Source organism: Leuciscus leuciscus (genome assembly GCF_965113295.1).
Source record: "Leuciscus leuciscus genome assembly, chromosome: 10".
Classification (NCBI taxonomy): domain Eukaryota; kingdom Metazoa; phylum Chordata; class Actinopteri; order Cypriniformes; family Leuciscidae; genus Leuciscus; species Leuciscus leuciscus.
In genome coordinates, this window is record NC_138734.1 from 30,596,804 (window position 1) to 30,615,902 (window position 19,099).

General features: G+C 42.6%; 1 protein-coding gene across 2 annotated transcripts in view; it reads left to right on the top strand.

Moving 5' to 3' along the window:
- Window positions 1–710: 710 nt before the first annotated feature.
- Window positions 711–19,099, top strand: part of LOC309507549 (protein arginine N-methyltransferase 8-B) — a 45,010-nt gene continuing 26,621 nt past the window's right edge. Inside the window, exon 1 of one of the 2 annotated variants that reach the window (XM_082181830.1) lies at window positions 711–1,475. In XM_082181830.1, the coding sequence (XP_082037956.1) occupies window positions 1,398–1,475 (78 nt within the window). In that variant the 5' untranslated portion in view covers window positions 711–1,397. The remainder of the gene's footprint in view (window positions 1,476–19,099) is intronic. The other variant, XM_082181831.1, reaches the window with a different exon arrangement.

Sequence of the window (19,099 nt, forward strand, 5' to 3'; positions counted from 1 at the left end):
AAGTCTTTACCATCACTTTTTAATAATGTAACACATCCTTGCTAAATAAAACTATTAATTTCTTTCAAAAACAGAAAAAAAACAATTACAGATCCCAAACTTTTTTGAACGGTAGAGTGTATATTGTTACAAAAGATTTCTATTTTAAATAAATGCTGTTCTTTTGTTAACATTTTATTCATCAAAGAATCCCCGAGTATCACAGGTTATAAAAATTATTAAGCAGAACAACTGTTTCCAACATTGATAATAAATCAGCATATTCCAATGATTTCTGAAGGATCACGTGACACTTAAGAATGGAGTAATGGCTGATGAAAATTCAGCATTGCATCACAGAAATAAATTATATTTTAAAGTATATTCAAATACTTTAACCATTATTTTAAATTGAAATAATATTTCACAATATTACTGTTTTTTCTGTATTTTAGATCAAATAAATGCCGGCTTGATGAGCACAAGATATTTCTTTCAAAAACATTCAAATTAGTCTTCTTCTTTTTTTTCTTTTTTTTTTTTTTTTTTTACTTTTGACCGGTATGCATTCATAAATAAATAAACCTTTCAGTCCAAGAGAAAATGAACCAGAACGCTAATTTAAGTACATTATTAGTCTACTAATTGAAGTTCACCGTGTGTGGGGGGCTTCAGTATTACAGCAGCACTGGGACCTGCTCAGCTCCTGAATCACATTTGATTCAGCCGGTCAGAGGATCATGGAGGCGAGGTGAACACAGACCTAATTGGCTCCCGCTGCTCCATTTAAAGGAATCCAACTTATTCGTCGTTTAAGATCCTGCAGCATCTCAAAAGAGGAACTTTAAACGTTGGCTGTTTTCTGAAAATCTTCGAAGATCCGATTTGGAGCGTGGAGCAACGTCTTTGAGTCACTTTAATACGTGAGAGAATCTCTTCAGTGATCGACGAACGATTTCAGAGCAGCAGAAAGCATTTTTCTTGCCTCACTGAAACAGCCTATTATAATAAAGAGAGCGATTTTCCTCATAACATATTTAAAGGGTTACTTAGGGACTTTATTCCAGATCCAAAGGATGGAGACGTGAATGATTAACACTTTTACTGGCCAGCTGATCTCATATTCCTCAAGCCATGGAAGGATGTGGAGCCTCTTAATAAGTAGGCTATAATATTTTTCCCACGATATGGAGAATTCGCTATGCGCTCCTTTGGGAACCACTGCTGTAGGTAACTTTTACACCATGGATTTAGGAGGGCTTTCAACAAGTTTTAGGGCTCGTTTATCTTCTGGAACGTGATTCGAATTTATTCTGTGATTTGTTTGAGGTTATTAAGCAAACGGCTGCGGGAAAGACTTTGAAGAGGTTTTTATCATTCATTTATCGCACGATCCGGAGCAGATCCCGCTGGCTCTTATGGGAATTAAACACTCCTCCCGCTGTTTGCTCCTTAGGAGAAAAATGGCGGATACGGAGAGCACTGAGGTAAGCGACGTACGTGGATTAACAGATCAAATAACGATTGTTATTCATTTCAGTTATAAAGCCCCAGTAGATCAAAACGTACATTTAAAAGCAACATTGGGTTCGAGGTTTTGAGTTTTTATACCAGTGTGCGAATTATAATGACTGTTTAACGTGTGTAACGAACTTCTATTTCGCGGCTCAATGGTTCTCTCGCGCAACATAAATTGTATTTTGCCATCACTTGCACAGTTCACAGGTCATCTCAAATGTACTATATTTTAAGGAAAACAATAACGTTTTTTTTTTTTTTTAAAGGAAATGTAAACCATTAGGCTAATGTAAATATTGACAGTATTTGTGTTGTTTCCTAAGGGGAGGCGTTCCAGCGGCGCACTGTTGCTTGCAATGGTTACCTCAGCATTCGAAAGCGTTTATTTTGCGCCTGGTGATAAGTAGTGAGTAGCGAGATGTATGGTACGGTTATTGATACATTATTTTAAAACGCAGTTGAAACATATAACAGTTACGCCTACACGAGTTTGTAAACACAGCCGCGTGCGATATTAGGACGTTTATTGTTTACAAAAAAAAGTCAGTTGCAATAGTCTGTCCGAGACCGGTTGCGTAATCAAATGCTGGATAAAGATATGGGCAGGTAAACTACATGTTGTACCGTTGTGCAAATTCTGCAATGGTTGATCCATTTAAAAAGACACTTATCCACAAGTCTGCTCCAGAGGGATTGATCCTGTAATAGCTTAGAGTACTGTCTGTGAGACACTGTTATAAAGCATAAGCTTGACTAATTAGTGATTGATTCGTAATTAGTGTCTTGAGCAAAGCTCCTGTCCTTGTGCTCTGCTCGAGACTGGTCGCTGTCCTTGGTGCTGCTGCTGCACCTGCGTCGAGGAGCGCAGCAGTAGGATAATTGGAAATAACTTAAAGGGATAGTTCACCCCAAAAAAAAAAAAATCTGCCATCATTTACTCACCCTCAAGTTGTTCCAAACGTGTATGAGTTTCTTTCTTCTGCTGAACACAAAAGAAGATATTTTGAAGAATGTCGACGGTAAACAGTTGATGGGCGCCATTGACTTCCATAGTATTTTTTCCATACTCATTGGTGCCCATCAGCTGTTTGGTTACCAGGGGTGTGAAGTAACGAATTACAAATACGCACGTTACTGTAATTAAGTAGTTTTTATTTTAGAAATTGTACTTTTTTGAGTAGCCTAGTTTAATTGTGTAATTTTACTTTTACTTGAGTAGCCTACATTTTAAGTGATGTATCGGTAGCCTACTTTTACTCCGCTATTTTCCTTCCGTTTGTGGTCGATACTCGTTAAATGCTTGTTTTAAAAGTTTATTTGTATCCATCAACGTGATTGGATCGAGAAATCGGTCTCTAATCAAATTCTGCATAGAAAACTTTAACGCTAGCCTACTCGTGGCTACTGTGGAAGTGCATTCTTCAAGCATCAATTCAATCGAGATATCAGCGTCTTCCTCTATTTATGCTAAGGTACATTTCACATTTCTGCTTACTAAATTATCTTTATATAGGCTAGCCTATCTACAGGGCCTGACATTTGGTGTGAGGTTGGGGGTAGGCTACTTCGTACAGTGTAAACTCCCTCAAGTCCTACGTTCATAATATGCGCGTAAATGCGGTGAATTCCCGCTCCCATTTACTTCACACTGAGAGACGCGCGTCGCGATCTGTGCACTGCTGTCTCTACCTCGCGCTCGTCATGCAGCATCACTTGGAGAAGTCAGCAGGAAGGTAAAATGATGCCATAATGAATTGCATGCGCAGGGTAAGATTTGTGAAAGTGTACATAAAATTGCAAGCGCAAATTAAATTTGCATGCGCAAGAGAAGATTTGTAAAGGTGTAAATCGCCTTTCAAGTGTAAGAAAAAAATATTTGCAGCATTTAACTGTTATTCGTAAGTGTAATTCATGTATTGTGAAGCTGCAGCTTCATGCTAACGCAAAATAAATAGGATCTGTATTCTTCTGACTTCCATTTTTCCGCGCTAACACTTTTGGCACGGTTTTTGCGCACAAATACGGCAAAAAGCACTGCAGGCCTGTGAACAGCAATTTGCGACCGAAAACAACAGAGTTAGGAACTGCAAAACAGATTCATTGCGTAAAATCAAACTTTGTGTAAAAAAATTAACTGTTGCAAATGTCTATATGACTTGTTGTGTACATGAGGCAAAAAAAGTTCCCGAAATAACCCGATTTGTACAGTTGCGTCTTTCCTTTACCTGCGCTTCCAGTTTTGGCACGGTTCTCTCACTCATTGAGTTTTGCAAGCGCGAAGAGGAGGGCGGGTCCACCTTCTTCATGTAGCCAATCAGATGAGCTTCTCGCTGACTCTAGGTTTACTCTTATCTGATTGGTTCAATAAACACGCCAGTCACCAGAACACATCTTTATCTTCATTTGGCTCAGAAACGTTCTTGTTGCCGAAATGGTACTTTTAATGCACACATACATGTTAAACAAATAAACAAATAGATCATGATTGCTTAAAGGTGGGGTAGGTGATCATTTTTCTAAAAAAAAAACATTCCAAATTTGTTTAAACTGTCATTATATACCAATACATAATTAAAATGTAAGTACTCTGAAAAAGAAAATATAAAAATCGAGTGACTGTAGACCTTTTAATCTGCAATAAACACAGCTCATTATTTCCATTCACTCCACCCCCTCCCTTCTGAGCTCCTTCCAAAGCCACGCCCCCAAAACACATGAACGCGCGACGCCAAACGCTCAGGCTGGAACAAGACGCATTTATTACCTGAGACGAGTGGAGAGGAAGGAGCGCAGTACATACAGTGACATCATGTCAGAATCACATGTAATAAAATACCTAACTTTATCACTATGAATATAAACAAATAAGATTTCTTTTAGTACTCACTATCAAGCTAGCATATCGATAATGGTAAAGTTTCATTCGGTAACGAGCTATATTTATAAGGCAAAACTAAAAACAGGTTGCATTGATACACGTTTTTCCATTACCATCAGTTACACTGTGATGAAGATGAATTTCGTGTAAGATTCATAACATATACGGTGTTTTGCATGTAAGAGTTTCCATGATGAAAACATTGTTGACTCTAATGAAGACTAACGTACACTCCGAGTCCGGAGACAAGTACCGCATCGTCGGTTCGAGGACAGGTCCGGGGTTGAGGGCGAAGCAGAGGAGGTCGTTCAAGAGCGCGGGCAGGGTCCGAGGAAGTAGTTTTTGCCTTGTTTGCCTTCGCTGACTGCATAATATGCAGGTGCTTTGAGCTGAATATTTCCGGGAACGGTGACATGTGATGAGTGCACGCCGGGCAGCGCGCGCAGTGGGGCTCGGGGCGGGCACGAGACATGAAGGCATCTGATTGGTTCTTTACATTCGCACCGAATGGCAGTGATTGGTCAGAGTTTTTACTGTCCTGCAGCTGCTACAGAGGTCTGATTTTTTTCATTCCTTTTTCTAAACACATAATGTATTGACTACTATCAGGATGGAAGGACCATTTCACCCAGTATAAAAAAAAGTGTTTCTGAACAGGATCACCTACCCTACCTTTAATAGCCTGTGAACCATTAGGCTGCCTATATGAGTCCATACTGAATTTCGAGCTGGTGTGTTAAGAAAATTAAGTATCTGCACTACTGCATGCATAGGCTACTATTATTATTTAACTTAAATGAGTTACAATAATATTTTTTTCAATTTTCAATATTGTATTTTAAGAGCATCTCTGAATTATGCACCATTTACTGCCTGCAATGCCATCGTGCAACCACTAGATGACTGTATAGCCCTATATATAATCATATCAAGAGGCTGTATATTCCCTGGTTGCTGGGTTTTTATTCAGACATAATTAGTTACTTTTTGTGAAAGTTTTAAATTTAGGACAAATCTGGACACAGAGAAAGCATTTTGTTATTCATGCTAGCTACATAAAATAGCTTGATTCAGTCACAGGAAAGTAATCACTAATCAGAATGAATATTGACAGTGCGACCAAGACAATATTTCAAAATATATAACTGAGTGTTAATTACCATGAACAGAGACATGATGTGAAAAACACTGCATCAGAATGGTATTATTACATAAAGAATGGGTATTAAATGTTTTGATTGTAAAGTTTAACATCTGCTCAGTGGTGTAACAGATTATATAATATATCAAATTTCAATCCAATAACGTTAACACCAGCTTGAAATTCAGTATGAATGTTAGTCAGCCTTAATCAGCCTAATGGTGCACAGCTTATTAAGCCACCATGATGTATGTTTATTTATTTGTTTGTTTATTTATCTATTTATTTAACATGTATGTGTGCACTAAAAGTACCATTTCGGCAACGAGAACGTTTCTGAGCCAAATGAAGATAAAGATGTGTTCTGGTGACTGGCGTGTTTATTGAACCAATCAGATAAGAGTAAACCTAGAGTCAGCGAGAGGCTCATCTGATTGGCTACATGAAGAAGGTGGACCCTCCCTCCTCTTCGCGCTTGCAAAACTCAATGAGTGAGAGAACCGTGCCAAAACTGGAAGCGCAGGTAAAGGAAAGACGCAACTGTACAAATCGGGTTATTCCGGGAACTTTTTTTGCCTCATGTACACAACAAGTCATATAGACATTTGCAACAGTTTATTTTTTTACACAAAGTTTGATTTTACGCAATGAATCTGTTTTGCAGTTCCTAACTCTGTTGTTTTCGGTCGCAAATTGCTGTTCACAGGCCTGCAGTGCTTTTTGCCGTATTTGTGCGCAAAAACCGTGCCAAAAGTGTTAGCGCGGAAAAATGGAAGTCAGAAGAATACAGATCCTATTTATTTTGCGTTAGCATGAAGCTGCAGCTTCACAATACATGAATTACACTTACGAATAACAGTTAAATGCTGCAAATATTTTTTTCTTACACTTGAAAGGCGATTTACACCTTTACAAATCTTCTCTTGCGCATGCAAATTTAATTTACGCTTGCAATTTTATGTACACTTTCACAAATCTTACCCTGCATGCAATTCATTATGGCATCATTTTACCTTCATACTGCAGCTCATTGAGTCTTAAGGAGTTTAGTGAGCACGCGATGCGCGCTGTGATGGTGTGTTGGGGACACTCTAAAACTGTGGAAAAACACCTTTTACTGAAATTGGAGGACCAGATTCAGTATGCAGTGCACCTGACCCATGGCGTTAACTTGAACTGCGTTTCTGTCAGTGCGTACAGCTCGTTAATAAACAACGTTTTTTGATTGATCAGTTTCGTACAATCCGCATTTAGCAAGTGCACTTGCGCAAAAACATTTTTCAAGTTCAACATTTTTGTTGTTGTTGTGGATGCTGCTGATAAAACAATTTCGGCGAGACTACAAAGAGACATGCATTTGTTTGTGTGTGTGTTTCTCCCCCGAGAGGTCTCTCGTACTGCGTAAGATATCTTACGCTAGGGGAAAATCCTTTTTCCGCGAGATATTGAAGCCAAAAATTATCCTTAATTTTGTAATAATGCAAAACGCGTTGCGGCAGCATGCAGACATAGGCGAGACAGCTCGCGCGCCTATTGGCTGCTCTGCGGCAACTGCAGCAGCCTATCGAGCGAGGCCTGGCGTGACTCCAGACCCAATCAGGGCACTTCGCGCCCGCTGCGTCACGTCCCGCCGAAATGGGCGTGGTCTAGGCCTATAAATACCGCTCGCAGGCAGCTATTATCTGATTTTTCATCCTTCAAGCGAAGCACACGCATCGCTGGAGCCGGAGAAGAAGCCGCGCCGTCTGAGAGAGAGCACCTTCAGCGGGACGAGTCACTGAAGTCGCTGGCCGCGCCGCCTTCCTGCCTTCCTGCTGCGCTTTCCGGCGCTTATATCCTTCCCTTTATTACACTGTACTTTTGTGTGTGTGTGTCGCCGCCGCGACACACATTCTAAAAGAGCTAGCATCTTTTTAAAGATGCCTTCCTGCGGCTCGTGCAGAGCCACACTCAGCGACGGGGACCGCCACGTGGTTTGCGTTTCCTGCCTGGGTGAGGAACATGCAGTTCTCGCGCTCGCTGACGGCGGCTGCCCTCACTGCGAGCTGATGGCAATGGCGACTCTGAGGACTCCCTCTTCACCGAGGGGGACCGCCACGTGGTTTGCGTTTCCTGCCTGGGTGAGGAACATGCAGTTCTCGCGCTCGCTGACGGCGGCTGCCCTCACTGCGAGCTGATGGCAATGGCGACTCTGAGGACTCCCTCTTCACCGAGACTGCTCCCCCGCCCGCCGCGGCGTCGCGCCGTAAAAAGCGCCGTGCCCAGCGGGCCCCGGAACCCTCCCTCAGCCGCCAAAGCTCGCCGGTTCGCCCGCTTGCTTCCCCGGCTTCGTCAGCCTCGCTTCCTGACGGACAGCGGCCGCCGTCTGCCGCCGCTTCCGTTGACATCGTGGATGAGGAAGCCCTGCTGGGAGAGGATGATTCCTGCTCTATCCTGGCGTCAGGCAGTGAGGATTGGGCGGGCTCTGAGGACCGTCGTCAGGCAAGAGAGCGTCCATCGAGACGGAGCTCATGCGAGTACTCGCACAGGCCGCGGCGAGCCTCGGCCTCGAGTGGTCTTCGCCTGAGCAGCCCAGTCACAACCGGCTGGATGGATTTTTCCTGCCTGGGGAGCGCGCTTCGCCTGCGTCCAGACCGGCGCCTTTTCTTCCTGAGTTACACGAAGAAGTCGCCAAGTCCTGGATATCAGTACACAGTCCTGCCATTCGGTTTGTCCCTGGCACCCCGTACATTTACGAAGTGCATGGACGCGGCGCTCGCACCCCTCAGAATGAGAGGCATGCGAGTGCTGAACTATTTGGACGATTGGCTGATTCTAGCGCAATCTCGCGCAGTGCTCATAGAACACACGACCATTTTACTCGATCACCTCGAGGATTTGGGTCTCAGTGTCAATTGGGCGAAGAGTTCTCTGTTACCCAGTCAGAAGATATCTTTCCTGGGCACAGAATTGGACTCGCTGTCCATGATAGCGCGACTATCACCACAGCGCGCGGTAGACATTCAACGCACAGCGAACGCGTTTCGCTGCGGCGCGTCTGTCCCGCTCAAGAAATTTCAGAAGATGCTAGGTCTCATGGCCTCAGCATCGTCAGTGCTCCAGCGGGCCTGCTCCGCATGCGCCCGCTGCAGTTTTGTCTGAAAGCGCGAGTCCCACGCAGAGCGTGGGCATCCGGTTCGCTTCGCCTCAGGGTCAATCAGAAGTGCGTCACAGCTCTGAAACCTTGGAGAGCGAACGACTGGTACCAATTAGGTGTAAGCCTGGGGACTTCCTCGAGGGTGAAAGTGGTGTCCACGGACGCGTCCACCTCGGGATGGGGAGCGCTGCTCGAGGGCAGACCGTTCTTCGGCCAGTGGTCGGAACGGGAGAAGCTCCTGCACATAAACTGCCTCGAAATGCTGGCAGTAGACAACGCGCTGACGCGTTTTTGTCCCCAGATTAAAGGACGCCACGTCTTGGTCCGTTCGGACAACATGTCTGTGGTGTCCTACATAAATCGCCAGGGCGGCCTCAGGTCCAAGAACCTGTACAGGCTGGCAGAACGCCTCCTGGTATGGGCTCAGTGCAACCTGCGCTCGCTCAGAGCAGCGCACGTGCCAGGGCTCCTGAATATAGGACCGGACAGACTGTCCAGGACCAATGTTCCGGCAGGCGAGTGGTCTCTACACCCACAGACAGTCCAACTGCTGTGGAAGAAATTCGGCAGAGCGGAAGTAGACCTGTTTGCGTCTCAAGAAAACGCTCACTGTCAGGAATTTTTCTCAAAGAGCAGGAGCGCGCTGGCCCATGTGTGGCCCCGCCGCCCGCTCTATGCTTTTCCCCCCGTCTCTCTCCTGCCTCAGGTGATAGAACGGATCAGGGAAGAAGGATGCTCAGTACTGCTGGTGGCACCGTTCTGGAAAAACCAACCTTGGTTCCCAGTCGTGATGCAGTTAGCGAGTACTGCCCCGTGGCCAGTACCAGTGAGGAGAGACCTCCTCTCACAGGCCCACGGTTCGATCTGGCATCCTCACCCGGAACTATGGTCCCTTCATGTCTGGGCCATCAACGGGTACATGTTGGACTCCCTGAAGGAGTATTAAACACGATCACGCAGGCTAGAGCTCCGTCTACGAGACGACTCTATTCCTCGAAATGGTCAGTGTTTTCGGGCTGGTGCACAGCCCGTGGTGTGTCACCCACAGACTGTGGTGTGGCGGAGGTGCTTTCCTTCCTACAAGAGCTGTTGGATGGGGGCAGGGCCCCCTCCACGCTCAAAGTTGTGGCGGCTATAGCAGCGTTCTCAGAAACAACGCTTGGTCAGTCAATAGGAAGGAACGATTTAGTCATCCGCTTCCTTAGAGGGGCTAAGAGACTGAATCCTCCCAGACCTCCCTCAGTCCCCGTATGGGACCTTTCTACGGTTCTGGAAGCCATGAAAGGTGCGCCATTTGAGCCTTTACAGTCAATCGATTTGAAACACCTGTCTTTCAAGACGGTGTTTTTGCTGGCTCTCGCTTCGGTGAAGCGCATAGGGGATCTGCACGCGCTCACTGTGAGCGCGGCGTGCATGGAGTTTGGGCCTAATGACTCAAAAGTTATACTCAAACCTAAGCACGGTTATGTTCCGAAATCCCTCAACACACCGTTTAGAGCGCAGGTTATCTCCCTGTCAGCCCTACCGGTCCCTGATGAGGAAAGAGACACGAGCCTCCTCTGCCCAGTCAGGGCATTACGAGCTTATGTGTCTCGCTCGTCTGGTTTCAGACAGACGGAGCAGCTCTTTGTTTCGTTTAGCGGACGTTCTAAGGGACTAGCCGCGTCGAAACAGAGCCTATCCAGATGGATAGTTGATGCTATAGCGCTGGCATACGCCTCCAAGGGCATGCAGTGCCCGTTGGGTGTCAGAGCGCACTCCACGAGAGGCATGGCCTCTTCGTGGGCCTGGTCAAGTGGGATTGCCTTGCAAGATATTTGTATGGCGGCAGGCTGGGCCTCCCCGTCTACATTTATAAGGTTTTATAACCTAGAGGTTCCCGCCCTGCAGGCCAGGCTGCTGTTGGTCTAAGTTTACCAGTATTGTCTGACCTAATGCGATCAGCTCAGAATGCTGCGTCTACTGAGCACAGCTCAATGTTCGACAGTAAAAAAAGTAGCAGCACGAGATGTGCCTGGGCAAACTGTGTAAGACCCACATTCCCCCATCAGTTCAGGCCGTACCCCGCCCTGTCTGTATGATGAAATTCGCGTCTCAGCGACGCTACCATATGTGGAAGAGTGCGGCTTCGCCCCTCCCTCTTCCTGGACTCCCTGTGAGTTCCCTGAGTGATTGTGCACTATATGTACCCCGGGCTTTCGCCCTTGGGTCTTTGGTGTCAGATCTCAGCATGCACGGCGTTTTGCATTGGGTCCCCTAGCGTAAGATATCTTACGCAGTACGAGAGACCTCTCGTAAGAGAACGTACTCGGTTACTAACGTAACCTCGGTTCTCTCTAGAAGAGGGAACGAGTACTGCGTATCTTGCCGTGCATGCACACGCTCTGGTTGCTTCGATGATGAAAAACCAGATAATAGCTGCCTGCGAGCGGTATTTATAGGCCTAGACCACGCCCATTTCGGCGGGACGTGACGCAGCGGGCGCGAAGTGCCCTGATTGGGTCTGGCGTCACGCCAGGCCTCGCTCGATAGGCTGCTGCAGTTGCCGCAGAGCAGCCAATAGGCGCGCGAGCTGTCTCGCCTATGTCTGCATGCTGCCGCAACGCGTTTTGCATTATTACAAAATTAAGGATAATTTTTGGCTTCAATATCTCGCGGAAAAAGGATTTTCCCCTAGCGTAAGATATCTTACGCAGTACTCGTTCCCTCTTCTAGAGAGAACCGAGGTTACGTTAGTAACCGAGTACGTTCTTTTGTAAAAGTTTACCCGGTTATACTTCCCTATTTAATGCACAATTTTCCTTATATTATCAGCATTACAATTTGAGTAAATGTAGCTGTGTAAAATGTAAGGGACGATGCCACCCTTCTAGAACAATGTGCATTTACGTTTAAATTGTAACATATTTAATGGAATTACAGTGTTATTAGTGTTAGCTCACTATCCTAGCCTTTTTTAGTGCATTAGGAACAACTCTGCATTAGGTGCAGAGCTGGATTAGTACCCCCAGGGGCCCCTGGGCACTGAAGCTCATGGGCCCCCTCCCCTACCTGACAATCACACACACACACACACACACACACACACACACACACACACACACACACACACACACACACACACACACACACACACACACACACACACACACACACAATACTAAGGCCCACCAGGTGTGGGATTTGACATGCCAATCACTATTGGTCAAAAGCTGAATGACAAGTTCACAAGACAATGATACATTTTTTTTTTTTTTTAAGTAGGGCTGCACGATTTGGGGAAAACACCCTAATTTAGGTGATGTAAACTGATTATATTAATGATTCTCATTTCTTTATCAAACCACAAAAACTTGTACCGGTTTTGAGAGAAATTGCGTATTTTTTATTCTCTCTATTTAACCCATCTCATGGTGTGTGATGCTGAACTATCGTGTGAGTTTCTAAAAGTTTTTGAATTCTTTGCACAGTTATGAACATTGATATTTTATGTGCAACAATAGCATGCTCAGGCTCAGTGGCCATACACCTAATTTTTTTTTCAAACAATATGATTTAAATGGTGATGAGTGTAGCCTACTGTTTTGATGCATTTTAAAAAGATGGATGATAGATATTCTTCAATCTTTCTGACAAAGAACAAAAGATTATGTGAATTACAGTATGTACAATGTTTTTTTACTTTATTAATTATAGTGCAGTGTTTATTATAAGGGGATAGAATGCACAGCTCAGTACTCACTACTCCTCATGAGTACTTTTAAATAAGCTACTTTTTCTTACTCAAGTGGGTTTTTTTGGACAATAACTTTTTACTCTACTCACACTAAATTTTTTGGGAATGTAATGGTACTTTTACTTGAGTATGTTTTTTTTTTTTTTCGTACTCTTTCCACCACTACTGCTTATACGATATTTTTCTAAATATCTTATTTTGTGTTCAGCAGAAGAAGGAAACTCATACAGGTTTAGAACAACTTGAGGGTTGGTGGACTAAACCTTTAATTATACAAGATTCTTTTTTATTTTTTTTGTTAAATACTGTGAAAATATTCAATAATGTAAAAATCCTAAGTAAAAAACATCTTTCATATTGCCCATATTAAAATAATTGCAGACTTAATTTACTGTATAATATTACAACATACTGTACATGACATTTTGCCCTGAAATGTGACAACTTGCACTAACCTGATGTAACTTTTGGTTAAAATTGCCTTTCTTTAGTTGAACCTTGCCTGAATGTAGCCCTGTGTTGCAAACGTATTGATGCCCTTATTTAAGATGAATTGAATTTGGTGAAAACAACATAGATAGCATTTATTCAATTGCACTTGTTTTATTGACTCTAAACCTTATTGTTACTGAAATACTGAGATTTTGCAAGCTTGGAAACTATTGTATCGAAGCTTTGGAATAACTTTGTGTTGTCATAAAGGAAGACATCTTAAAATCGAAATTGGCCCTGGGCCCACTCCTGTGAGCACTTCTACTTGAGTGTCCCATTACAGCATTTAGCCAGAGTTTTAGTGGAGGGCAGCGAATGTCAAAGAAGTCCGTTTGCAGTAGGGCAGAAAGCTAAAAATCTGAGTCATCAGGTTTTGGTTTCATTTTCCCTGTTCCCATTTTGCTTGTGTTCCTGGTCGTTATTAGTTTCCACCGTTTCTGATTTGTCACGCACCTGTTTCTGTTCCAGTTGATTACCTCACTCTGTGTATTTAAGCCCTTAAGGCTGGTTCACACGGCAGGATTAGGCCGATTTTAGCCCCGATTCACCCCTTCCGACAATCTTAAGGATGCTCCGATTATCGTAAAATAATCTGATCAGATATTCCTGCCGTGTGTGGTGTGTTAAGGCTGCTCTCGTCTGCTCGGAAGGACGTCGGGACCGCTCCGATCTCAAATCGGGGATATCCAACATGTTGGATTTATTTGGCCCGATTTCTTCTCGTGTGTGGTGTCCCCCGAGCACGCAGCCTGTGGACTGTGGAGTGTAGCCAATCAGAAAACGAGGTGACGAGGCGGCGAGGAAACACCGGGAAATATAATCAAAACAGCCGGCGGCATCGCGCACCAGAAAGTCCGGTGGACGTCAGAGATCATCGCCTTTTCTTTTGATAACGTTTTTTTTCGGTTAAAAACAAACTACAAACTATTGCCACTGCATCCTCTTCGTCCGCCATGATTGTTTACTCTGAAGTCACGTTTGATCTCGAGGTATTTTGCACGATTTCCCGTCTGATCTGGGAATGCTCGGGAGTCAAATCGGTTCGTGTGTGATGTGTTGATTTTTCCGTGTGGCTGCGCACCACACACTGCGTGCTCATCTACACGTTACAATACTGAGGTTGCAATCCAGAGCTGCCATTGAGCAAAATGCTTTGATGAATTCCAGTTTCATTAGTGGCCTTGAACTTAATGCAATCCTCAATGAGGGATTAGCCAGCTGGAATGTATTGACATAGTCATGGAAGCATGAAATCTAATCCATGTTCTTAAAAGGATGAAGAAAGGGGGCGAAGCTGTTGTTAAAAGTTCCTCGCAAAGTTCAGCGCAGCAGTAGGCCACCGTATAATGTCAAGGGATCTTTAAAACCATCTGATAGATGCTGCCTGACCTCTGAAACCGCTCCCAAAATAGCAGACACTGAAGACTGCTCTGCACTAGGGCTGTTAGTCAAATAGGGTTCCACAGAGAGTAGATAGAAGCGGTGTTTTTAGTGTAAGACTTTTAAAAGAAAAGTTTACTAAAGAAATTATAATTGTCATCATTTTCTCTCCTTCATGTCATTCCAAACCTGTACGACTTTTTTTATACTACAGAACACAAAAGAAGATATTTTGAAGAAAGTTTTTGTTCACAAAGAAAGCCAAAAAAAAAAGGAAAAGAAATACCACAAAAGAAAATATATTAATACTTGGAATCAATGACATGAGAGTGAGAAAAAGACAGAATTTTCATTTTTGGGTGAACTACACTCTTAAAAATATTGGTTCTTAATTGGCTTCTTTGGTTCCATAAAGAACTTTTAACATCCATGGAATCTTTTCATTGCACAAAAGGTTCTTTATAGTGAAATAGGTTCTTCAGATTATTGAAATATTCTTTAAAAAAATGGTTATTTTAAGAACTTCCCTGAAAGGTTCTTTGGGAAGCCCAAAATGGTTCCACTATGGCATTGCTGCAAAAACACTTTTTTGGAATAAGTGTATCCTTTTAAGTAATTGCCAATATCTGCATCTGAATGTTCTTGAATGGCTATGAACTTGAATGCAGTCATTTGTGTAACGCAGAGTCAGCGGAGTGAGAATCCATCTGCAGCTTTATTTTGGTCTGAGTCAAACAATACAGGGTCGAGACACAGCAGGGGCATTGGAGAAGGTAATACAGAATCGTAAATAGGGACAGGCTTTGGTTGAGGCAGGCAGCAGAGAATCAAACAACGGGAAGCAGTCCAAGATCAAACACAGAAAAACAGTCTACAGTAGAAACGCTCAGAATTGACAACCTTAGCAAATCAAGACTTCGCAATGGTGGTGTGTGTGTGTGATGTGCCTAAATAGTGTGTGTGTGATGAACTGCAGGTGCGTGCGCACTCAGTCCCAGGTCTGAGGGCCTATGGGAATTGTAGTCCGAATAGCAATAGTCAGTATTCTGGTAATCCGGAGGAAACGGAGAGGAAGCCTCACCTGTAACAATTTGAGATGTTTTACAGCCTTTTCAATAGAGATGTTGTTGTACTCTTCAAGGTCAGCAGTGGGTTTCACAAGTATAAAGCTTACAGTTATGGTTCTTCCTTGAGAATACACCACTTAGCTCTGAAATGCACACTAGCAGTTTCAGCCTTTTTACATTATGCCCAGCCAAAGCAGAGAGTGCTGCCCATGAATCTGCAAAATTCATTAGAGCTGTTCTGAATACATTAATGATTTAGAAATGCAATGCAAAACAACTCTTAAACTCTTAGGTTGTTCCCTGTCATAAACTAACACCAGAGAAAAGCTATGGCAGTTCTATTTGTGAAAGGATCCCAAGAGCACCTATTTTCCCCTTACACACATCAATCCAGTTATGTCACGAAAAAAACGATTAGAGTTCTCAAGAGCATGGTTGAAAGGTGGAATGTTGCCGAAATGTGCCATTTGTTGAGGTTAAAAATAGAATGTGAAATGAGATTTGTTAGCTGACTGGAGGGGCAAGGACATGAGTTCCCCTCTCCGGTCTTTCTAATAGATCCGAACACCTTCATGCCTCTTGATACAGCTGCTCTTCCCCTCTGCTGACACTCATTATTTTAAATCCCCTGAGCTAAAAGGCTGCACACACACATACCGATTTGCACACTTTACAAAGACATATCTTCACTATCACAAAATTGCAAAACATGAGAAATATATGAGAAAACATTATATCTAGGATATTATATAAAATAATACATGCACACACACACACACACACATACATACATATATATATATATATATATATATATATATGAAGACCCTCTGATGCAAAAGCCTCTAAAAGCCACCTCTGTCAAAAATGAGATAATAATATTGAGTGAATGCTCTCCGCACATAGTATACGCTCATCAAATAATTTCACTTCAAACTCACAAAATTCCAGCCTCAGCCCATTCAGAAATGCCCGTACTATGGAGCCTGATAAAAATGTTAATATTAAACAAAAACTTTAGACGGACTTAGAGGCTTTTGCATCTGAAGTCTTCATTTATAGATATAAGATATATATGACATTAAATAAATTAATATTTTATAACTTCATTTTCAATAACATTAGAGATGATATATGATATAATTTATACATTTATAAATACTGTACATAAAACACACACACACACACACACACACACACACACACACACACACATATATATGTGTGTGTGTGTGTGTGTGTGTGTGTGTGTGTGTGTGTGTGTGTGTGTGTGTGTGTGTGTGTGTGTGTGTGTGTGTGTGTGTGTGTGTGTGTGTGTGTGTGTGTGTGTGTGTGTGTGTGTGTGTGTGTGTGTGTGTGTGTGTGTGTGTGTGTGTGTGTGTGTGTGTGTGTGTGTGTGTGTGTGTGTGTGTGTGTGTGTGTGTGTGTCAAAGCTTCCAGTGGCTCAAATGGCCCGTTTATACCCGTTTGTTGTCTGTAATGTGGGATGATGGTTCATTAGCATTTTCTCTGCCAGGTTGAGGAAGGGCCAAGCTTCTCTGCAGGACGTAGAAGATCTAATCAGAGCCAGAGAGGCTTACCATATGTAATACTTGTCTTAAGTCCTTTCCACAGCAATCTAACTGTCCTGCACTCCATTTGCTCTTAAGGCACAATACACCTCTGCCAGGTCTCAGAAATGTGAGAGACAAGTGCTAGACATTATTGGACTGGACTATTTTTAAACAGCACTGTATTATCACTGTTCATTTAGCTTTTTTAATCTCATCAATTAATGTCCAGATCATATTTCACCCCAAAACAAAACTCTCCCAGTTTTAGTCTGTGTGTGTGTGTTGGAACTCTTAGGGGCTGTTTACACGACACCGTTTTCAACTAAAAACATAGAACTTTTTATGCGTTTTGGCCGTTTGTTTACACGACAACGGCGTTTTGGGTGCCTGCAAGTTTTTGAAAACGGTGTCAACAACAAAAACGCAAATTTCTAAAGACGATGATGTCATGCACATTCGTATTACGTGTTCAGTCTATAGTGTTCATCGCCATCTAATGGCCTGGCAGCAGAATACAGAGTTTTTAGTCGTTTACGCGGATCAGTGTGAATGGGGATAGTTTTGACAGTGGTGTCATCTATACGCGGAAAACTCAAAGGAAAAACTTCTCCGTTTCAAGCATATTGTTGTCGTGTAAACGTACGTACCCTAAGTCTGAAGTTCTTTCTGTTCCGTTTTGCCTATTTCCCTTGTCCTGTTTTGTTTTTTGTTTCCTTGGTTGTCATAGTGATTAATCATTTTATTGATTAGTGTCTCACCTGGGGCCTGTTTCAATAAAGAGGTTCAACCAACTCTGAGTTAAAACTTGAACTCTGAGTTGACTTACCCTGAGATGGGAAACTCTGAGTTTTTGGTTTCAGAACAGCTGAAATGAGTTAGTTAAATCAACTCTGAGTTGACTGACTCTGAGTTAAGCGCGTGCGCCACAACTATAAAAAGCCATTATCAATGGAGCACAGATATTATGAGTCACCATGGCAACAGCGCCAGACAAAAAGAGGTCTGCATATTTCTTCACATTTTAATTACTGTTATACAGTGTTGGGTGTAATTAATTACCAAGTAATCTAAATACTGTAATTTAATTAAAGGGATTACTCTTAATTCTTCTGTAATTTAAAGTTAAATCTGATGTAATTGTATTAGACTATAGAACAATTCTGTATAGGCTATTTAACATACATTTTTAAAAGTTATATTTTTAATGTAACCTTCTCCCTCTACACACTTTGGTCAATTCAAGAATAATTCATGCAATTGTATATTGTTTATTTGAAAGCATTAAAAGTGCTGTTTCTTGTCTCTCCTTGTATTGTTCAAGTGTTTAAGGTTGACATGGGATTTAGTAATTAGTAATAAGTAGACCAATAATTTCTAAAGATAGTCATTATTACATTAATCTAATTACAATGTTGAAGATGTCATTTGTAGTTAGTAATACAAGTAACTTGCCCAACTGTTATAATATCAGAGGTGAAACTGGAAGAACAGTATGTTATTCAACCTAATTTTAATTTTCATGTAGGGGCAATCCTGCAGGTATTAAAAGAACATGGCAGCAGCTGAAATTTAAATATAAAAACATAATTCAGTCAAGTAAGGCCTACTGCAGTGTAGGCTACCTGGCTTTACAAACATGTGACATATTAAATAACTAAAGCATCCAGTGTCTAGCAGTGCAGCAGCATTTTTGGCTGAGGGAATTCCTGGACGGACTTCAGAGCCAGTCACTCCCAAAGATCCAAGGGCCTTCATAAAATGTAAGAGGTTTACATATGTGTTATTTTTGATATAGGCTATTTTTGATATTTCCATTTATTTTACTTTGGGTTAGGATTTTTGTTGGTCCCAATAGATTCTGATGGTAATATCTGTCTTTTGGAGCCTCCTGTCCCAACAGAAACCCAGGTAGTTGTAAGTTGCCTACTCAATACACCAGAAATTATGACAAATAGTGTTATAAAGTGTACTCAACCAAATGCTCATCACATGGGGATAAAGAGTTTCTGCTGCTACAGAGATTAACATTATGTGTCTACACATTCTTTCACATTTTTATGTGGAGTAGCCTATAGAATCTACATTTACGCATTTGGCAGACGCTTTTATCCAAAGCGACTTACATTGCATTATCCTATACATTTATACATAGGTATGTGCAATCCCCTGGGATCAAACCCACAACCTTGCATTGTTAACGCAGTGCTCTTACCACTGAG